Raw genomic sequence first — 23,409 nt, forward strand, 5'->3', positions numbered from 1 at the left:
GTCTTGCGCTGCAGTTTGGGAACGTGTTCGGGACGGTGTGAAACAGGGTGGCCAATTCTTCCTCCTCTATTGCAATTAGCTGTATGTTTTGAATAGATTGTGTGTGTGTGTGTGGTTCATAAAATTTATACACCGCTTGATTGTGTAAAAAAAAAAACCTTAAAGAGGCTTACGAAACAAAGCAGTAAAATCAAGAAAAAATATAACCTTAAAGAGGCTTACGAAACATAAAGCAGTAAAATCAAGAAAAAAATATAACCTTAAAGAGGCTTACGAAACATAAAGCAGTAAAATCAAGAAAAAAATATAACCTTAAAGAGGCTTACGAAACATAAAGCAGTAAAATCAAGAAAAAAATATAACCTTAAAGAGGCTTACGAAACATAAAGCAGTAAAATCAAGAAAAAAATATAACCTTAAAGAGGCTTACGAAACATAAAGCAGTAAAATCAAGAAAAAAATATAACCTTAAAGAGGCTTACGAAACATAAAGCAGTAAAATCAAGAAAAAATTATAACCCTACTTTAAAACACAGAAAAGTTAAAATACCAAAAGAGATTCAAATTACTCTACATATTTATTTTACATTATTGGGTTTTTTAAAATTAATTATTGGGTGTTTGAGGTGTTAGCAGAGGGGTAGTACCTCTGGAGGGGGAGACATCATGTTCCTTCTGGGGTAATTTCAGCACCTTTGGTCCCCACCCTGCACTATTCTCTCACCTGTGGCTCCTAGAAGCTATCAGTATGCAACTGCAGCCACCACCACCACCCCACCAGGAATGGCCTTGGCCAGCAAAAGTAGGTGAGGGTAGCGTATGGGTCTCGAACCCTCTGTAAGTTAGGGACTTCCCCTGCATGCGAAGACAGGCTCCGGCGGATTGAGCGGACAAGACCAATGGTGGGTTTCTGCACCAGCGGTGGAGGGAAGTGAGAGGCAGCTGGGGCTTGTCAACCTAAGGAGAAGAAAACCTCTGACCCTAAACATTTTTTAAAAAAATTATTGTGTTTTTACATATGTTGGAAGCTGCCCAGAGTGGGTGGGGCAACGCAGTAAAATGTGTAGGGTAGAAATAGTAAAATTATCATTATGGAATGGGACGCCTCTATTTTCATCATAGAAATGTTGGAGGATATGTAGGACACATGATACTGCTTTCACACTGTGGTTGTAAAGGGTAAGTATTTTAAGAGAAGGTATCAGCAGGTTTGGGGGAGCCCCAAGGTTTCCAGAAGCACATACACACACATACAAAAAAATCTGAATGGAGAAAAATCCCTAAAGTGGGAGACCAGGCAAAACAACTCAATGAACATGCTCAATAGGAATGCAGTGCCGACTGTCAAAGCAGGAGGAGGGCGGAAAACTAGGGGTGTGGGATGGAATGGAGTAGCTGAAATCCTGAACAGCCGCAGGATTGTTCTGCTCCTACTTGAAATAACACCTGCAGCGCTATAAAACAGCCATTGTGATTCTGATAATTTCTTACTTAGCCTATTCAAAATATAATAAGGTCACTGTGGCATTTTGCAAAATGCCTTAATAAATTCAGGCTGGGTGCACCTAAGCTACTCCCTACAGTGTTTCAGTTCCTGTTCCCCTGCATCAGAGCAGCCTGATCCATGGGATACCAAATTCCTATTCAGAAAGGCAGGTGGGAGAAAAGTGCTCATCCATGCCCTCCCAACTCGGCTGTTTTTTCTCTTGGTTGGGATTATGGACAATAGTATGTGTAGAATCATAGAATTGTAGAGTTGGAAGGGACCCCAAGAGTCATCTAGTCCAATGACCTGCAATGCAGAAATCTCAACAGATGGCCCACCATCCAATTGGAAACCATACTAGACCCTGCTTAGCTTTGCAAATGTATTAGCAGTTTTATTTCTGCACCACTAGGGAGAAAAACAATTGAGGAGGCACAGTTGGGGGGTGAGGAGACACAGGAATGCACAGGCAAATGAAAGGTTAAGCACCTCTGTCCTTCCCACTCCTAATATATTTCATATAATCCACCACTCACTGAATAGGGATTCTCCGGCAACCCAGTTCTTACGCCAGGGTCTGCCGCCATTGGATCCAAGTGTGCCACGCACCCCGCTCTGTGAAAATGCTTCAGGGCTGTTTTGTAACTTAATTCTTTCAAAGTGTTTCCATGGACGGGTAATCCTCAATAAGTTACCAATTCGAAAGTCAAATGAGAAAAATGGTCCTTTGCAATATGACTAGGGAAAGCAGAGATACATGTGATAATGTACCACCAGAGGGCAGTGTTTGGGAGAATGATTAAAATAAGTTTTCTCAAAACATGCAGCCCCTACTCTAAATGAAGCGTTGCTAAGAATTGCAGGTAGGGTAGCCATTTAGGCATTGCCAAAAAGGAAGAGATGCAACCTCAAGACAGCAGGCCAAAAGAAGGCACAGATTTGCAAAAAGAAGAATGATGTGTGAGTATGGATGCAAATTTAGAAATAACCGGCTGTGATTTAAATAGAAACACATTTCACTATAGTAGGGAAGATTGTGACCTGGACAGCAGACTGAGCTGTCCAGGTCTTTAAGAAACACATACGGTATTTATCTCGGTCTCTGTCTGACTTGGACTGGGCAGCCCTTCAAAAGAGAAGTCCTCTTACAGCACTCCAATTAGAGCACTGTCGGGGGGGGTGACATACCCCCCCCAAAAATACAGGTTTCTGAGAAGGCATAACTTAAAACAAGCTTGTTCCTTGGCTCAATTATCACCAAATGCAGGTGGCATTTCGGCAGAGGCCGACTTCCATCTAAGGTAGATCAGGTTCACACAGGTAGTTAATTGCAGCAGTGCTGCAACATCAGACCACATAAGGGACCTAACAATGCCCCTTCTTCAAATATATAGAATATTTACCCAGGTGTAAACAAAACTCTGAGCAGGTACAGAGTTCCTTTCCCCACCACCCCCTTCCACTTGTGTTGTAATTCAGGTGCAGGCCTAAGCCATCACACCTTTTCGGCAATTAAGCACAACTTTGGCAATTAAGCACAACTCCCAGTTGCTTGAAAACATTCTAGCAGCACCATCCAAGAATGTTTGTTAATATTTAGTGCTTAGCAGCATTCTCCTGCTGCCACCAAACCTTAGGCCAGTACTTTGTACCTGACCACATCCCCTCATTTTCACAACCTCTGTAGAGATAATGGGAAATGCAGAGAAAGCTTGTTTGAAGGAGAATGTGCCAAAGCTCATTGAATTGTGTCCAGAATGTAGTAAGTAAGAAGGCAGTTCAGGATACGTGTGTCAATGTACATCAGTGCACTTACATCAGCTGTGAATCTAGTATTATGCCCTTATCCTGATTCACTGTCCTTTTACTTCCCACTTCTACAATCCTGTTCCAAAAAACCATCACAATAATTCCTGCGTCTTGCATCACCCAAGCAGCAAAGGGAATCCAAGCTCGAATAACAGATGCTCCTTTGCAATCTAAACTGGTGTGACTATGACTGCTTACAATTTGGGGGTGAGAAGCGTATGGGGGAACACAATTTGATTTTGACAACATCAATAAAACCAGAGATGTGACAACATAGGAGGGTGCAATTTAATTTGCGTTGAAATAAATATTAGGCATACAGAGCGTCGTGAATGAAAGAGGGTCACAATAAATTACGAGCGGAGACATTTTGCACAATCATTGCAGAAAGCCCTCGGTATTTCCAATTTCAGACCATCGAATTTATCATTTTTGCTGATTTAAGCAGAACTCCAAATAAATATGGATCTCGGCGCTTACTTTCACAGGTACTGGCATGGATAATTTACGGTTGTGATCCAATTTGTAAATCAGCAGGGGCCACTAAATTGCAGCATAAAAAAAGAAAGAGCGAATGAGGTCCTTTTTCCTTTGTGTCAGCAGGCTGCGATGATTATGTTTATTAGATTTCCTTGAAAGGGTTTCACATTTTCTCAAATATGCAGGAGAACTATTTCCCCTCTGAGGCCGGCATTAGCATTTTGTGCCTCAGTCCTCGAAGACAGGGAAAGTGATGAATTTTTCAATTGGTTTTTTGAAATGTATGCTCAGCCCCTGCCAGCCAGGGTACAGCAGCAATCTGCCACCTAAAAATGGCGCCGTTACCAAGGAAGGAGCAGGTCTTCTGCATGGAAATATACGGAATGTACTATTTGAACAGATCGGTATAACTTGATTCAACTAAGGGCTGTGTGCATCTGTTCTTAGGTAGGCCCAATCTGACATATGGGGCTGTGCAGGAAGCTAAAATCCTTCTAAAACAGCTGCTTGAACTGGATTCAGTACCAGTGCAGCCCCTTTCCCTTGCCAATAGCTGACAACGGTCTTTTTTAGCACCCATCTGTTCCCCACACCAGCTAAGGCCCCACATGCACAGGCCTAGATGATGCTCTGCACATGACATGTCCTCTTGGATCCGGTCCACAGTATAAACAGGGTCACCCATTTTGCAGCTGGCAGGTCAGGCCCCCATAACCAATACCAGAGTTATGAAAAATAGCCAACATATTCGAGTTACTTGAGAAATTATGCAAATATACTCCATTTGCATATGTTACAGAGGACCTCACATGCGTCTTTTGGGATGCAAATTTCTACTTTTAGCAGAGAGCAATATACAGCTCTGGGCACAAGGTAAGAAGGAAGGTTTTTCATTCTCCAGTTCAAAGGCCTTCGGCTAAGATTCAATTACCACAAAACAACTTCTAGGAGCCCAGGATTACCTCTGCCCCTCAACTGCTGCCCCTCTGCTGCTCAATACACCACTTTGAAACTGGAGGGGACTTTTAGAAGCTGTTTGTAATAGACCTGCAAGACCCTTGGCTGGAACCTAAACAGATCTTTGCACCCCAGCTTTTATATAGAAGGCTATAAAATATAGAACACTAATGGAATTGAGTTAGCTGTAATTCCCGATGTTTAAAATCATATTCAGGAAGCAGTTGTCTTGATTAAGTAATAGTTCTGGGAGCGGTGTAATCCTGAGAGCTCTGAAAAACCGTCTTCCAAGAGATCCAAAGATAGATAATAGATAGATAGATATGGCATACACTCACTCACTCTGACTTTGCAAGCGTGATCACTGAGCATTGTGGGTGAGGACTGGATGCAGCAGCCCATTGGCAAAGCTATGTTTATTGAGATTCATAAGAATGCAGATGTACATTCCTGAGTGGCCAGTTATGTGTGTTTTGTTGCCTGCAGTTGCAGCTGGATTGGGTTGAGGACTCTGTTGTGTTTCTTTTCCTCTAATGGAATTATACTCCAAGCCTCGGGACTCAACATACAACTACAAATAACGTTAAAATAGGTTCAGACATTTCATTCCAGGCTGCCACCACAACAGTCACTTTATTGCTGTAGAAATTTTTATAAAATCCTCAAAGCAAGAGAGCCTAGATGAAAAAACTCAAGAAGCATTCCTGCACACTAGTGTGCGCCTTCCCTATAAGTAGGTGTTTATGAGCCAAAAAGCTAAAAGGAGTGCAATCAACCAGCCATACTAGCCATTTTTAAAGCTGCATTAGTCCATACCCGGAAGTTTAGCAAGCAATGCACAGGGTGGGCTATCGAAAAGCTAATGAATGAGTTCAATCTAAATGACATTCACATTTAATCAAAAAGAAATAAGGTAGTTACAAGGAAACATAGTTTTAAAAACAGCGGCACCGTTCCAAACTATTTAAATGTATCCTTCGGTTCATGCAGTTGTTAAGACACTAAATCATGAAGTGGCTTAGAAGAATCAATGAGTAAATATAGTGCCTGGGCAAATTCCTCAATTCTAAAATGCAGGCACTCAATGGGGGGAAAAATAATTTAATCTTCATAAACAGCAACAAGTTGACAGCGCAGTGCCTTCCATTTAAGGAGAAGATGCACACACACAAACACACAAGTTTACATATCTCCCCAGAGCAAGTTCCCCATCAGATATCATAGAAGACAATGGTTGTATCGTACGGTACATACTTCCTGGCCTGGCCCTTTTTAGGATGCCTAGATCTTGCTATCCCTGGCTCAAGGAGGGCTGAACACATTCGAGAGTAAGCCCGGAACACTTAGTAGGGATTTATCTCAAGGAAATACCCAGACTGGGTTGCGCGTTTAGGACATGTGTTCACTAAACCATCAGCTATCATTATGCAAAACCTCTCCCGAGTATTTCTCAGGAGCAGGTTTCATTCTGGGTGGTCCAAGTAATATTACGTGATTCAGACCAAGTATACGGGGGTGACATAAAAAATTGGGGAGTAGTCACAGCACTGGGGTGATCAGAAAGGCTTAAATTTCTCTGCCCAGACTCTTGGTGGATATGCAAATAACCCTTCCCCAGTTACCACTTCAGGAGCAGAGAGGGGGCAACAGCCCTTTTCTCAGCTGATCTGCAAGGATCAACTGAAAAGGGATGGGCTATGTACCTGTGCGTACGAGTGTGTGCAGCCCCAGGTGGGTTGACTACAGGAATGTAACCCTCAGACCAAAATTTTTAAAAAGTTGGTCAGCTCTGCTTCAAGAGGAAGTAGGCAAGTTATGCACGTGTGAAGCAACTCAGTTTAAAATGCTCTTCAGTCCTCAGGAAATTCAATAACCGGCTTATCATGGGAATCAAAACTATTAGGTCGCTGAATCTGTTAAGTGAACCAATTTGTACAGTTTTTTTCCTTCTTGGTATGCTGAAATAGCCAATGACCAGACTTCCAATTACCTCTGCTTTGTAAGACAACAGCCCCACTTCTACTGAAATAAGGCTACAATTACTGGAAGAGCGCTTCTTCTCTAGGGAAGAAGTACTGCAACATTATTTTATTCCTGTGGTGGGAAACTTGTGACCCTCCAGGTCTTAGACTAACAATCCCATCATCCCTGACCTCTGGCCATGCTGGCTGAGGAAGATGCGAGTTGGAGAGCAACATCATCTGGAGGGCCAGAGTTTCCACACCTCTGCTTTACACAATAGTCCCTCTAGTTTGGACATGATGGACAGGATGCTTCCCTGTACAGGCGCAGCATCCACAGAGACAGAAGTCCTATGAGGTCGCAACAGAGCTGTGATCCCACAATCACATCCTCTCAGTTTCCTGACCATGTGTACAGGAGAAAGGGCTGGGGCAGGAGACACGTGCCCATGCATACAAACTGAAGGTGGAGGAAGAGAGAAGACTGATGCTCCTAACTTGGAAGGCAGACCCATGTCATAATGTAATTTACAGCTACAGTCATGTTTAGCATTGCACCGTGAGTATGCAATGGTGTTTGGGACTAGCCTAACTGCATGAACTTTAAAAATTACCTCACAAGGGCAACACTTCCAATGTATATTGAAAATTAATGTAACATCCATCTTTATTATTCAGACTTTTCAAAGACTGGCATTTTAAGAAGCCTGCTTTTTGGAAGACAGGGGGAAAAATTGGGCATTCATATGATCTATAGAAATATTTACTTTACAAAGAAATAAAGTGCTTAGGGAAGGGTGGAGAGCTTTCCATTTCAAAAGCGTTAAATAAATCAGAACAATGAAATTTGATGCTTCGTTCTACTGTTCACATTCGAAGTAGATGCCAATTGATTTGTATTGACCACAATGATTTACTCAACTGACTAAACTTGTCTCATTTACTGAATGGAAGGAATACTGACTCAAATGTACCGCATGGGTAGAGATTTCAATAGGTACCCCTATGACGCTACTAGTTATGTTGCAGCCACAGCTTATAGCTTGTTAGACACAATCCAGCTAGTATTGCCTGGACATTTATTTTTTTTGAATGAGTATTTTCATTCAGTATCAAAGAGGACATACGTGACAGCACAAGAGCCATATTGTACAATGCAGGGTTGTCGTCATTGTTTTGCATTGGAAAGTATTCTGTCTAAGATGGCAAGCATTCATCTTCCACAAAGCACGGAAACATCTTGAAAAACAAGACTTTTTAAACGTATAGGATACAATTCACAGAACAGGCTCTTGGAAGAAAACATGTTTCCATACAACCTTGACTGAGATCCAGAATTTATAAATCACCAGCAGAAATACCAGCTGCTTAGAAAGTTCATCAGACAAACATACGCATGTTTCCAGGGTTGACTATGCAACTGTTGGTGCCAGTCTGCTTATAAAAGAAATGCTGCCGACGCAGAGCCTTCGTACAAATGCCGGGCAGGACGGCTTCATTATGACATGCTCGACAACAATCCGAAGTTCTGTGAAGAGGGTTCTGAAAATAACAGACACTTTTTACAGAAATATGTTTACTTTGCAACAGTAGCTCCTACATCTCACTCAAACCTAAACCTTCATAAAAATTAATAATAATAATAATAATAAGGAGGAGGAGGAGGAGGAGGAGGAGGAGGAGGAGGATGAAAATAATTATACCCCGCCCATCTGGCTGGGTTGACAATAGGAGGAGCCTAACATTGGAGAGCGTTTTCAGTGGTTGCCTCTCATCTCTCCCTCCACAGGGACTCGGGTAATGAGTGTGCAAGCAAGACCACTGAGAAACAAGACAAAGGTATAATAATAATAATAATAATAATAATAATAATAATAATAATAATTGTATTACTTATACCCCATCCATCTGGCTGGGTTTCCCCAGCCACTCTGAGCAGCTTCCAAGAAGAGATTAAAAATACATTAAAACACCAGTCATTAAAAACTTCCCTAAACAGGGCTGCCTTCATTACCATAGCCATATTACCATAGCCAGAGAGATTCTGAGGTTTGCAGAAGTACAAAAACATTTAAACACACAACACTATGGGATGAAACCATTCCCGTACCAGAGAGGACATTGCGTAATTTGATTACCAATGTTTCTAAAATTAAGACAACTAACGGGCAACAGAGGACATTCCTGTTTTGTTTTATGACTGATCTTTTTTTGGGGGGGGGAGCAATCTGAATTATTTATTCTAATTGTGGCCTGCAATCTTTATACAGGGTGAGTCCTTTAAAAGAGGCCCCGTGGATACAGATTACACTGGCCAAAATCACATTTCTTAACTATTTCCATTAGATAATTTGGTTCTAGGCAATCAAATAGTTTAAAAATATCAAGTGAGAGGCTTGCCAAAGGTTATTATTTTTTCTAATGAAATAAAAATATTCAATAATTTCCTTATTGGATCAGTAACTCTTCACCCTGGAACAAACCCAGATTGGTCTGTCTGTATACAGCTGCCAATAAATGTTTTTAATCTATTGACCAGATTGGCTGTAAAGATTTTATAATCTAGATTTAATAAAGAGATTGCTTGGTGTGATATTGGTGGAGTCCTTGTGAGGTTTGAGAATAACTATGATTCTTGAATGCTTCCAAGTTGCAGGAAGTAGGTTACCGGCTAAAATATCATGGTATAGCCTGGCCATTTGTGGAATTGTTTGTTCCTTAAATGTTTTGTGAAAGGATGCTGAGAATCCATCAGAGCCAGGTGATTTTCCCATCTTCATGTTTTTAATTACTTCCTTTATCTCCTCTTTTTAGTCCATGATATGGCAACACCCAGGAGCCAACTGTTTCAAGAACTGTATTTACAGACAACAACAACTTTTACAACTTTAAATCGTAATTGGTTTCTTACCGGCAATATGGATTTCGGCGGGAGGAATAACGGAGTGTAAGAAATCTGTAGTAAATAAATGGCTGCAGCAAGCTTCCCTGCCCACTGAAAAGAACAGAAGAAAAAAGGTGGGGGGGGGGGTGGAGGGGTAGATTTATTTAAAAGGAGACAGTGTAAGATTTGCAGTAAGACACCACCTTATGTTTTTCTTCACACATAGTAACTGCTTTGACCTTCAAAAGACCCTTACAACTAAATAAATGTTTTCACACAGCACTTGACATGCACACACTGCAACGAATGACAGACGCGACAGCCACAGATCATTAAATAAAACGCGTCAAGGTGGCTGAAACATTAAAACCTCATAAAGGAACGAGTGTTGCCCCTCCTGCCATGAAATCATTTAACTTTAGTGTATGTTTACTCAGAAGCAAGTCCACTGTGTTCAGTAAACCTTTCTCTCAGACAAGCATGCACTGGAAGGAGCTGCCTTATGGCAGAATTCTGTGCATATTTACTTAGAAATAAATTCCACTGAATTCAATGGGACCTGGAAGTTTGCAGTGGCTCCTCGTCTGTGGAATGCTCTCCCCAGGGAAGTTCGCCTGGCACTAGAGATGTGAAGGCCCGGAAAAAAAAACGGAAAAATTTGGGGGGGAAACCCGTTTTTTTCAGTTTTTTTCCTGAAGCCTTGTTTTTTTCCAAAAAATTGAAAAAATTGAAAAAATAAAAAATAGATTATGGAATGTTTTATTTTAACATGATGAATAAAATATTTTAAGATAAGGGGTTGAAATATTTTATAAATCATTTCTAAAAAATATGTATGGTATATCAGATTATTCTAATTTCTGTGAGGACAAGCAAGTCCTAGGTTACAAACTGAACTCTCCAATGCAAGAACAAGATACATTTCTTCCTTTAGGAGGTGCTGTTGTCACCAGACAAGAAAAAGGTTTCAGTTTTGTTTTTGCATGTGTGTGGCATGCATTGGTTCTGTTCCTCTTTACTAGGCCTCAAAGCACTGGAAGAAAATATAGAGCAACAAAAAGGGCCTGAAAGTATATACTTAATTACAGCTCAGAAAATGATTCTGATTAAATTTCATGCCCATTCATTGAAACTTAGACCCACTTCCTTCTTCAGTTCTTTTTATGAGAATGTTTTTTTTAAATACTGTGGAGAGGAAATATGAGTAATTGTTACTTCTGGATTTTTAAAAATTGTTTTGTGGAGTTTTTTTTGCTCCACATAAACTAGTAAACAGTTCAGGAGATTGTTGCTCCGTTTGTTACAAATACAAATAAATATTATTTTTAAAGTAAATTCTGTTTGTAATACCGGGTAATTGTTTGGATACGCTATATTTTTAATATGCTAGTTGTGATAATTATATTTTATGTTTGTAAAGTAACAGAATGGAAAAGAAAAAAAGAAGTGCTAATGTAGCATTTTTTTCAATTTTTCCGAAAATTTCCGTTTTTTATGGGGGGTTTTCCGAGCTTCAAAATTTTCGGAAATTTTACATGTCTACCTGGCACCTTCATTTTACACCTTTAGGTGCCTTTGGTTGACATCCTATGCCCTTTTTAAATGTGATGTTTGGGGGGGGGTTACTGGGTTATTGTTTTTATTTTGATTATATATTTTGTGGTTTTATATTTTGATTTTGTTCTGTGAACGCCCCTGAGACCTCTGGGTATAGGGAGGTATATAAATTCAATAAATAAATAAGAAATTATAATAAATTACTGGTATATGCCATTCTTCCGCCAGTGGTCTGCAAGGTGGCTTAGATACAAAGGATGGTATTTAAATAAATAACTGCGCAAGTGGAACGAGTTTCGCTTGCACAACAGGACTTCACTCCTCTCCTCCCCCTGTGCACACCCTGTTCCACCCCCAAATCTGCTCTAGAGGGTTGGGGGAACTCCAGAACAGAATTAGGGGGTGCACGGTGGGAGGGGAAGGGCAGAACATTCTGTTGAACAAAGAGAAACTATTTCACTGATAGAACATTTTCCTTAATGCTACTTTGAATACAACCCTAAATTAAAACACAATACTACAAAATAACGGGCATTTAAAATGCAATATTGTCTTTTTGGCATCTGAATCAGAGCTTTCTTCATGCACATGAAAGTAAAATTTCTCCAAAAGAACAAGAACAGACTATGCTGATCTTTGCCTTAAGGATCAAGAAACCATCCTTACATTAGTCAGCAAGCAAACCCCATGCATCTTAAAAATAGAGTTCTTAGTGCAGCACAGCCACAGGGTCAGGAAATGGTGAGAAAATCACAACCCGACCTTAGTTTTCAGCCTGCAAAGACGGTCGCTTGTAGGGACATTGCAATGATAAAACAAGAAACAGTCTGATTCTGTATTCCCAAGCAGTTATAGAGCACCATCCGAATAAAAATAAAGGTTAATGTTTTATCTCATACCTGAAAAGCATAAACACAGTAGCCGGCATCAAGAAAATCTCATTGCAAGCTATAAATTTCAGGATGTTTTGCTGATTCGCATTTAACTTGTCCAAGAGATTTCTTAGGAAAAGAAGACTATTTGAACCTCGTGCCTTGAAAGAAGGGAGTAAAAAAAGCAGTGTCAGAAAACTTTGTGCTATGCATACAAAGTCAAACCGTGAGAATACTTTCAGCTATACAGTGGTGCCCCGCTAGACGAATGCCTCATTAGACGAAAAACTCGCTAGACGAAAGGCATTCGCTAGCGGAAGGCTGCCCCGCAAGACGAAAAAGTCAATGGGGCTGCCTCGCAAGATGAAAAAAAATATTTTTGGTTGGTTTTTTTGTCGCGAAAACCGCTATTCTGCCTTGGTGCTTCGCTAGACGAAAAATTCGCTATATGATGACACTCGCAGAACGAATTATTTTCGTCTAGTGAGGCACCACTGTACTATAATTGTTTTATAAACCTTGAAAGGCAGTCTAAATAATAAGCAGGAGAACTGAAATTTTTTGCAAACCTTGCTACACTGGAGAGCCAGTGTGGTGTAGTGGTTAAGAGCGGTAGACTCGTTATCTGGGGAACCGGGTTCGCGTCTCCGCTCCTCCACATGCAGCTGCTGGGTGACCTTGGGCTAGTCACACTTCTCTGAAGTCTCTCAGCCCCACTCACCCCACAGAGTGTTTGTTGTGGGGGAGGAAGGGAAAGGAGAATGTTAGCCGCTTTGAGACTCCTTCGGGTAGTGAAAAGCGGGATATCAAATCCAAACTCTTCTTCTTCTTCTTCTTCTACAATGTTTATTACGCAGGAAACGGTCAACCTGACATTCAGTTTCAGTTCCCCGCTGCCACCATTTAACCCAAACAACCCTGCGAGGGAGGTTAGATTGAATAATGATCAAGGTCACCCAGTGAGCATCACAGCTGCATAGGGATTTGAACCCAAGTCTCCTCAGTCCTCATCAAACATTCTGGCTCTCCATGCGTATCCTTTTCTTTCCTACTTGCTAATCCTTTGATAGAAACAGCAGCACTGGATGAGCTACAGCTGTCCCTTCAAACTGTGACAGAAAACAGGCAGATCCCTGTTTTCAGTTTACCCCTTAAAAATCCATGTCTCATCTGAATCCTGTCCTCCTTACAAAGAGTATTATGGCATGTAAGGGGCACAAGATCATACACTAACAACATACTTACATCAAGAACCTTCTTTGTGTAGGTGGCAGCATGAAGCAAAGAAAACAACAGAACTGGGAAAATACTCACTGAAGTGAAAGTTAAGGAGAATTACAATTTCACACGTTATTTTACACTTACACTATAGTCTAAATATTCAAGCACATCTTCCACTTGTGTCAGCATGCAAGCCTGTGATCTCTTGCTTTAAATTCAGATTCTTTTGTATGAGAAAACGTTTGGACCTTAAGATTCAGGTGATTAAAGTTAGGGAGCTTTATTAAACGATTAGTAACACAGAACATAGTCCTAATCATGGAGTGGAATTTGAAAATGAGGGTTAGCGGTATGCAGTTGTAGAAGTATAGGCATCCAGCAGTTTGTGTGTACTTAACTTATGTAGGGCCAGAGTTTAAATCAGTAGATCAATGTTTTAGAGTGAAATCCTATACAGGTCTTCTCAGAAGCAGGTATAGGATTGCAACCTTATTAAATAAATTGATGGGGCTAAGAAATATGAGCTCACTTGTTTATTTTGATTCAGATATATTACCTACATCAATAGGTAATAAATAAGAGTTAATAAAGGTGGTGCTTCTGTCTAGGGTGAGACTAGAGGTGATGAGGCCTTAATTTGTGTGACTGTCCTATACATATATAAAGCAGGAAGTGAGGTGGTAATTTCACTAACAACAAAAAACACACATAAGGCGGGGGGGGGGGGGAGAGAGAGAGAGTTCAGCACCCCTCCCCTGAGCTTTACCTCCTTGTATTTGATTACTCCAGTGAGCGGCGGAGGAAGCTGCTCAGGCGCCTGGGGTGTCGCACCCAGGGGAGAGGCAAGCCACCCACTGGGGCAGGACGAGGGCAGGGTGCACCGCAGGGCTTCTGGGGTCTCCCTACCTCCTCCCACTCAGCTGGTCTACAGCTGGGGGGGGTAAGCGGGTGGACTGTTTGGGCAGCGCAGAGCCTGTGTGCGCCCAAGCGACCGCGTCTCTGCCAGGACATGTGGCTTGGGCTCGCTGCAGGCCCCAAAGTGAGTGCCGCCTGGCATTTTGTCACCCCCCTCAGTGGTGACACTCGGGGTGGCCCACACCCACCGTACCCCCCTCCCTCCGCCCGACTCCAGTCCTGTGGTTCTCTAGCCTTTTTCTGTGGGCCACACTTTCAGAATAAACTTTTGCTCCCCCCACACCAACATTTTTATTTATAAGAAGTACATTGGAAAACAAAAAGAAACAACATCTAGCAGTGCTTGATTTATAGCAAAGAACACAACTACTTAATATTATGATCATGGGACATCCAGAAAGTATAAAACAATGTAGCTATGCAAGAACCTGAATCTGGCCCGTCATCACCCTGTAGGCTTTGTGGCTGACCAAAGGTATGAGCTGGAGTAATCCCTGATTTAAGTCTAGCACTCTATGATAGCAAAAGCACAATCAAACTATTACAGAATTGGAAGTATTACAAGACTTGTAGAAAGGATACTTGTAACAGGGTAGGAATTGACAAAGATGAGGGAATACAAAAGGTAGTGGCAGCTGTCCTCCAGCAAGGCTTGAGCCAGGAATGCCCTGCTTAGCTGAAAATGTGGTAGCCTTTGGTGAAGTCGAAGGGCGCTGGTAAGAGCATTTGCCAGCAAGGCACGTTGATAAAAGCTAGCTGCTTCATGCAACCTTGAGAATTATCAAAGGAGAGGTTACCATACAAACCAAGTTGTGGCTTCAAGTCTTCCTCCCAAGAGAATTGCATCATCATTTCAGTCTCTGAAGCCCGCCCTGCTAAGCTTTGCCAAGATGTAACTGTTACTCAGTCTGAGAAGCATTCCTGGTGCTTGGCACTGAACTCTACAGGTGTGCCAAGTTTGGGGGAGTGGGGGGAGGGGAGAATGTCATTTAAAAGTATTTTCAATGCAGTTATCTATTTGACGTTTCTTTGGAGAGAGAAATGGCAGATAAACAATAAGGTAATAACTGGAATCTAGTTAAATGACAGTATCAAAACCTAAACAATAAATGACACTCACTTGAGCTGAAGGTGTATAATGCACAGGTTAATGAATAGGTGTAAAGTTGGTTCTTAAACAGAACCAAGTATCAAGCACTAATATTTGCAAAATATTGGTCAAAGTCAGTGATATAGGTTTCCTGGATTTTTTCCTATGCAAATTTAGGCTAATTTGCATTGGAAATCTTTCAGTCAGCATTTAAACATTTTCTGATGGCCTAGAGAGTGATCTAATTTAGCATTCAGTAAGCACAGCAAAAAACTTTGAAATTGCTAAGCTTGCCTAATACTGTAGTTGAAATGGGCATCCTTTTGTTGTCACTAATGAACTTAACAAAAGTTAAAATTCCCGCATAAAAATAAAGCACTGGAAAATCTTCTGCCCCATATCACTGACCACTATTTCACATCTATACACCACACTGATTTCAAAAAAGCTTAACCTTAGCTGGATTAGAACAACTGTATGTGCATATAAAATGTGATACAGAGCTTTTAAGCATAATGTATGCTTTCTGTTTCATTCTGTCGCTAAAAAAAAGCAGTGTCCTTTCTAAGGCTATGAGGGGCACTACTGCTTTAAAAACATTATTATACATACCCTAGAAGAGGCAGGACAAATAAAGCAGAACAGTAAACCGTGAATATACGGGAAAGCCACATTGCTGTATCCAACTTATTAGTAATCAGAAATTGCTGTAATGAAAGGAAAAGAAGTTAGTTAATAAATATTTATTTATTGTTTATTTATTAAATTTCTATCCCATCCACCCTCCCAAAGGAGCCCACTGTTTTACCCACTGTTAAAGAACAAATCCCCACCAAACTGACCAGATCCAGAACCAACATAGATAACAGACAATACGAAGAACACAAAACTTCAGCTTTTTCATAAATGCAAGTGTAAATAACAGATAAAAAAGCAATCTCCACACAGCCGCTCTTAAATTTGGAAGACATACTGGTAATTATGAGGCTTCTAAAGACCTATGTTTCATGATTGCATTTTTGTAACTGTAAATTTTAAAAACTGTTTTTAATGTCACAGTTTAAACTGTTGTAACCCACTCAGGGATCATAGGGTGAAGGTCAGGCAATAAATTAAAATAATAATAATTAGAGGGTTTACTTTGGATATTTGCTCTTTGAGAACCACGAGGATAACTCAGCTGATCTCTGCTAGCACCCATGGCAGATAGTGGCTAGGAAGCAGTTCTGGTGAACTCCACCACCTTCTGGAATGGAACAGGACATCCCAAAACCAATTCCTACTCGGTCTAGGTTCCAAGGAAGCCCAGTATAGCCCTCCATTGCTCACAGAATGAAGGTATCTACTTTGCCTCATGGCTAAGACAGGTGGTGACTAAATGATCTAGCAATCCCTCCCATCTCTGAGCAGTCAGGGCAACAGCAGTGGGCTGCAGTCACCTATAAGAGCTCTCGGGGCATTTTTTAGTAATGCAGGCATTTACCATATAAAATGCCCTGGGAGTAGTTTTCTGTAGAAAATGATGAAGTCACAACCACACTGTGGGACATTCATTAAAAAACAGAAAACAAAAAAAGTTTCTTCTGTTAAACTGTTAGCAGATAAAACTTTTAGGCTGTGTGTTCATGGAAGATAAGGAAGCTATCAGAACTCAGTGTTTCATGTTTTCCCCAGAAGTCCATCTAGCATCAGGTATGATTCCAATCTAAAGGTCCAATTCAAAAGTTTCCTGCAAGAGGATAGAAGTACCTATGACACAGCCTGCTAATAGTTTCACCAATGCAATATTGCAAAGTGTACTACAACTACATTCTATCAAGGCATAGCACCTGTTGAAGGCCACATGTTGTGCAAACCTATCAAGCCAAATGCAGCACCATCAGCCAGAAGTGGCACCTCATGAAAAGCTTTTGTTGTTGGTTCCTGCTCAGGATTGCAAAAACAAATAGGCTGTCAAGTATTTTGTGGGTCCAAATACATAGCTGGTGGTCTGCATCTGGCTTAGTGGATCACAAGTTAGGCAGGCCCAGCATGAACTACCACCTGTAGCATGAAACTGCTTGTGCATTTCACCATGACTAATATGGCATTGCAAGTTGTTATGTGTATGTGGAAATATCACCTAGCTTGAAAATTTTGCCAATGGCCCTGCCTGCCTCTAAACTAAATGGGGCAAGGTAAATCTGGTTTCCAGAAAGGCAGTCACACCCATCCTACATAGACAAGAAATGAATTAAATTGCCCAGAAGTTGACTGTTCCCAGTTCCCTGCCCTTTTCCAAAATATGCTTTTGGTTCGTTGGTTTGCAAATTTCCAAATGCATTCACATCCAGCCCATAAAAGAATTTACTACATGGTTTTGGCATCCTATTGCCACTTCATTCCAACCTTTACACTTTTTTTTCTATTAGATCCAGTGTGCATATACAACTGAAGATTGAGGAAACAGCTGATGAACTGGGCTTTAACCCACATTTTTTAGTCTCTTTACCAGTCAGTGTGGACAGGGAGGGGAATCATTTTGGCCCAGTGAGTCAGATTTTTACCTCCGCATACACAGCAGACCACTTTTGACAGTGTGCTGGGCCACCCAGTTGTCAAAATTGCTCACGGGAGTGGAGGGAGATAGTGACCCAGCAGGATTTAACTCCCTATGTGTCAGCTGATACACAGGGTGCTCAAGCCTGTTTTCTGCACCAAAAGCAAGCAGGATTAAACTGATGCACAAGGAGTTTATTCATGATTTCTAAAAGGATCCAACCGCATTTCTACTTGCCCCACAGGTAAAGGACCCCTGGACGATTAAGTCCAGTCAAAGGCAACTATGGAGTTGCCGTGCTCATCTCACTTTCAGACTGAGGGAGCCAGCGTTTGTCCACAGACAGCTTTCCGGGTCATGTGGCCAGCATGACTAAACCACTTCTGGCACAATGGAACACCATGACAGAAACCAGAGCGCACAGAAACGCCATTTACCTTCCCATTGCAGCAGTACCTATTTATCTACTTGCACTGGGATGCTTTCGAACTGCTAGGTTGGCAGAAGCTGGGACAGAGCAATGAGAGCTCACCCAGTCGCGCGGATTCGAACCGCCAACATTCCAATCAGCAAGCCTTAGAGGCTCAGTGGTTTAGACCACAGCGCCACCCACTCCAATATACCTGACATCACATATGGTGGTAAGCATGAGACAGGTGTCTGTGGTTTGAGGAAAATGGCTTGGCAAGCCAAATTTGGCTTACAAGCCAGGGGCTCCCCATCCATGGTATAGGCAATACAGAGCTAAAGAAACCAATGGTCTTAGAACATCAAGCAAGTTCCTAAATACCTACGTACTAGTGCAGTAACCTAAACATCTGTTGCATAGCCCATGTTTCAGAAAACAGCCAGAACAACTTGGGACGCTTGACACCTAGTCGGCTCCTTCAGCCAGTTCCACAAACCTTTGCCAAAGGTAGCAGTGGAGAGGAAAAAGCCTGGAAGCTTTAGATTTAAAAAAGTTAAGAGGAACTGAAACTTCTCAAGGGAAATTAAGAGGCAAGAGAGGGCAACTTCTAATGGAGATGTGAAACAGGGGACACTGTCACGGTGACAAAACTGCCACTGCAGACTTTCCCTCCTCTACACCAGTGTTTTTCAACCACTGTTCCGCGGCACACTAGTGTGCCGCGAGATGCTGCCTGGTGTGCCATGGGGAAAATTGAAAAATTACTTTATATATAGTCAATATAGGCACAGAGTTAAATTTTTTAACATTTTCTAATGGTGGTGTGCCTCGTGATTTTTTTCATGAAACAAGTGTGCCTTTGCCCAAAAAAGGTTGAAAAACACTGCTCTACACAACTATCAGAGATTCAGAAGAAACCCTCAATGGAGGTGGTGGGGGGAGGCATGCGGCTGTGTCAAACTGCTCCCACATGTGCGCATTGATACATGAACAGTTAAAGTGTTGGGACTATGACCTGGGAGGCCACAATTTGAATCGCTGCTCAGCCATGAAGCTCACTGGGTGACCTTGGGCCATCCACCATCTCTCAGCCTCACCTGCCTCACAGGGTTGTTGAGAGGATGAAAATGTAGAGGACAACCACGTACACAACCTTAAGCCACTTGGAAGATAAAGGCAGCATACAACTTAATCAATTAACTAACACTGCCTCGTTCGTAGCCCTGAAAACTGGGTTTGGGGGGTGAGCTAGGACATTTCCAATCTCAGAATTTGAGCAGATTTGCCCTGCTACAAGAAGTGGGTACAATACTGGAGACAACCCAAGATTTTAAATGACCTGAAATCAGAGCTCTCCCTAGGAAGAAAACCACACAGGGCTCTCCATGGGAGCGCATTTATAGACTCACAGAAGGACATTGTTGTTGTTGTTGTTGTTGTTGTTGTTGTTAATTGAATTTATATCCCGCCCTATACCCGGGGTTCTCAGGGCGGTTCACAGAGTTGGAGGGACCCCTCCCCAGGGTCATCTAGTCCAGCCCCCTGCCACATGCAGGAATCCTTTTGCCCGACGTGCGGAACTCGAACCCACGACCCTGAGGTTAGGAGTCCCCGGCTCTACCGACTGAGCTATCCCGGGGGCTGAAGAGGCATGAAACCGGTTTCGAATAAAATAAAATAAAACCCTCTGAGGCGGCGCGTCGGAATGCCGCACCACCGTGGGTCGAAGCAGGGCCGCGAAGCCTGGCCGCGCTGCGCGTCCCGCTAGGCCGCCACCGCCGGACTCAACTCACCACGGCTCCGCCGCCCGCGCCTCCCTGCATGGGCCCGTTCTGCGCCGTGTCCGCCATGGCCGCGCCGCCCACCGGCTCCGCTCGGGGCGCGAGGAAGAGGAGGAGGAGGAAGAAGAAGAAGAAGAAGAAGGAAAGGAGAGGCTCGGCGACGAGAGGGTTAAGCGGAGAGCGGGGCCTGCTCGTGCCGCGCGCGAGGGCCGTATCTGGCAGGCCGGAAGCGAGGAAGGAAGAGGCGGCGGTTGCCGGCGGCAGCGGCAGCAGGTGCGCGGAAGGAGGCGACCGAACGAGGGACACTCCTCAAGGCAGCCCCGCCGCTGAGCAGCCCGCGTCGCGCAGGCGCAGAGGGGCGGCTTCCGGGTCGTTCGGGTAGGGGGCGGTCATCCGGTGGAGCATGCTGGGTAATGTAGTCTTCGAGGCGCAGCCACATGATTTCGGGACAAGGTCGATTTGGTATTTAGTTTTGGAACCGGGCAGGGTGCTTTTCATGCATTTATTTTTCACTCTCTCTCTCTCTCACACACACATATATATATAATTAAATTTTCTGTTTTACAATTTAGAATATTCATTTAAACAACCTTAAAATGTCAATGACTTCCCTTCTTCTATTTCCGTGGTTCATTTTACTTATCATAAATCCCTGCATATTTTACATAAACATACCATTCAGTATTCCATTTTTACATCTATCAAACTTGTTTACACTGTTGAATTTATCTTAATGCTGCCAACGTTTTCAAGTGTACACAATTTTCCTCCATGTAGTCAATAAAAAAATTTCCAATCTTCTTGAAACGCATATTCTTCTTGTTCTCTTGTTCTATATGTTAAATTCGCAAGTTGCGCTAATTATTATTTATTTTATTTTATTTTATTTATTTATTTATACCCCGCCCATCTGAGTATTCTGATGTTCCATCCGTTTAAGTTGCCATTTTAAGGTACCGGCGGGTATACAAATTTAATAAACAACAACAACAATCATTTATCTATGAGGCATTTGCCTGCGTGGTTGGTTGTAAGCCACTTTGGCAAGATAAAGCAGGTAACAAATTCAATAAATTATAATAACAAATAGTTCCCCTGATCTCATCAGCAATGCCTCTCTGCTCTTTTTGAGGGCAATGAGAGGGCAGTCATGAAACTGGGCTTTCTGGCTCCTAGTCAGGGCCGGCCCACCCATGAGGCAAGGCGAGGTGATGCCTCGGGTGGCAGGATCCACAGGGGCAGCAGCTCTCGATGTAAATCTTTATTACCCCCTTGTTCCTGATATGTATATTTTCACTCTTCGGTGGGGAGAGGGGAGCCCTTTTGTGGATTGCCTTGGGGGTCAAAATGTATTGGGCCAATCCTGCTCCTAGTCCTTATTTTTCCCACAAAAACGAATCGAAGAGGAGGGAGCTCAGAGGACAGCAATGTGCAAAAAGAGCAAACAGTGAGAACTGATGCCCAGAAACTAGGAAGAGAACAATTCAACATCCCAGACCACTGTTACAGATTTTGAAGTGACTGTTGTTATAACACTGTCCTCCTACGAATTGCAAGGGGAGACTGCGACATTGGGGATGGAAAAGGGGGAGGGAAAATGAATTACCATTCATAAAGAAATTCAATTTTTTACCTCAATCAAGATTTTGAATTTTTAATCAAAATACACATTTTAATTTGTTCACCAAGCCAGGATATTTGTGATGCCACCAACACTCCCTATCTTGTGTTTACATAGTTAACCTGGTTTAATCTTTTTAGATTTCATCTCCCTCTGACCTCACTTATCTCCCTTCCCTTCCCTCTGCAACCATTTATATGCCAGCCAAGAATTAATGGACTATGCAGAACTGGATAAGATGACAGGAAGGGTTTGAAACCAACGGGACCAGAGGTTCTTGGAAGATTGGAAGAAATTTGTGGATTATTTGAAAGATAGCTGTAAACAACAGATTACACTAGTAGGGCTAGAATTAGTTCTGTAAAGAGGATTGTTTGAAACATTGCAGAAATAATTTAAGAAAGATGGGGAGTTAAGGTATATCTCTTTTTGAGCAATTGTGAAATTAAGAAATGTTATAGTAAGAGGGAAATCATCAGGCGAGAGTGAGGGAAGTCGGAGAATTGTTTAAGATAGGTTTGAATGTGATAAAATGTTTGGAAATAATATGTAACAAATAATAAAAATCATAATTAAAAAAACAGCATAAAATACAACATAAATGTAGCATCCATGACATCAAGTGATCGCCAGGGCTAACTGGCCAAGTTGGTCCTGCTAGGGCCAGCAAGGACACCAGGGAAGAGTTTAAATCTGGGGTCCCAGAAGTGTTTCTTCTTAGAAAAAGGAAAGGGAAAAGGGAATGTGGGATCAGGCTAATTCAAATTGAAGGCTAGGCGGAATAGCTCTGTCTTACAGGCCCTGTGGAAGGAGATCAAGTCCTGCAGGACCCTAGTCTCGTCGGAGCCATCACTGAAAAAGCCCTGGCCCTGGTGGAAGATAATCTGGCTTCTTTAGGGCCCTGGACCCTTAAGCTATTATTATTCATGGACCTTAGTGTCCTCTGCGGGACATACCAGGAGAGGCGGTCCTGTAAGTACGAGTATATATTTTGGAAGCTGTCCAGAGTGCTGCGGAAACCCCATAAGATGTGTGGGGTATAAATAGTAAAGTTATTTTTATGGAATGGGAAAGTCCCTATTTTCATCAGAGAAATGTTGGAGGGTATGCATTTTTTTTAAAAAAAGGACTTAATGGTCTTAACACAAACATTCAGACACACAGAGAGAGACTTTAGATCAGGGGTCAGCAATCTTTTTCAGAAGAGGGCCGGTCCACTGTCCCTCAGACCTTTTGGGGGGGGCGGACCCACCCCCTCCCGAAAGCACACACACCCCACGATGCCACTCATGCCGATGACGCCTCGTCTATGGGAGTGTTGGCGTCCTCTGTCTCGGCGGGGCGCAGAGGGCCTTAGCTGCCTGGGCTGCAGAGGCAGCCTCCGCGCCGCTGCCGCTTCCTTCCCGCTCAACCGCAGGAAGGAAGGGGGCCCAGAGGTGTCCACGGCTTCTGATTGGCTGCAGGAGCTTCCTGCAGCCAATCAGAAGCCATGTCGCATCGCGGAAGTCAGTCTCCGCGCGGCAAGGCCGCCATGCTGCGCCTGTTTAGCACGGGGACTGACTGAGCGGGTGGCAGGGTCTGCAAGGTTCGCAGGCCAGATTAACGAGCCCAGTGGGCCGTATCCGGCCCGCGGGCCTTAGTTTGGTGACCTCTGCTTTAGATGCTAATCAGTGGCTTTTGGTCAGTGGACTAGGGGGACTACGTTAGTCTCCTAAATGTTCCTGGTAAATTAGAGTATTAAAGTACTGGTATTAAAGTCTTGTGCCTCCATCCCAAAGCCCAGGAAGCTTCTGCCCGGCTTAGAGAGGGAGGTGAGATGCTCATGCA

At 42.7% G+C, this 23,409-nt stretch overlaps 1 protein-coding gene across 1 annotated transcript; it reads right to left on the minus strand.

The window, feature by feature from the left end:
* Nucleotides 1-3,561: 3,561 nt before the first annotated feature.
* TMEM33 (transmembrane protein 33) lies at nt 3,562-20,299 on the minus strand. Its single transcript, XM_033159718.1, has 7 exons — nt 19,974-20,299; nt 15,845-15,939; nt 14,725-14,912; nt 13,252-13,319; nt 12,034-12,167; nt 9,605-9,688; nt 3,562-8,235 (listed from the first exon to the last, which is right to left on the minus strand). Exons 1-7 carry the CDS (start codon nt 20,028-20,030, stop codon nt 8,106-8,108), a joined length of 756 nt encoding a protein of 251 aa, XP_033015609.1. The 5' UTR covers nt 20,031-20,299; the 3' UTR covers nt 3,562-8,105.
* Between the last annotated feature and the right edge of the window lie 3,110 nt (nt 20,300-23,409).

The sequence above is a fragment of the Lacerta agilis genome, chromosome 9, assembly GCF_009819535.1.
Source record: "Lacerta agilis isolate rLacAgi1 chromosome 9, rLacAgi1.pri, whole genome shotgun sequence".
Classification (NCBI taxonomy): domain Eukaryota; kingdom Metazoa; phylum Chordata; class Lepidosauria; order Squamata; family Lacertidae; genus Lacerta; species Lacerta agilis.

What these genes read in the sequence shown, in the direction of transcription:
- TMEM33 (XM_033159718.1), bottom strand. Translation starts at nt 20,030, where the DNA reads ATGGCGGACACGGCGCAGAACGGGCCCATGCAGGGAGGCGCGGGCGGC. An exon ending in CAATTCCTACCCTGTTACAA is followed by an intron (nt 13,320 to 14,724) that starts GTATCCTTTCTA and finishes CTTTCACTTCAG; the next exon opens with TGAGTATTTTCCCAGTTCTG. An exon ending in ACTGTGTTTATGCTTTTCAG is followed by an intron (nt 9,689 to 12,033) that starts GTATGAGATAAA and finishes TGTTCTTTTCAG; the next exon opens with TGGGCAGGGAAGCTTGCTGC.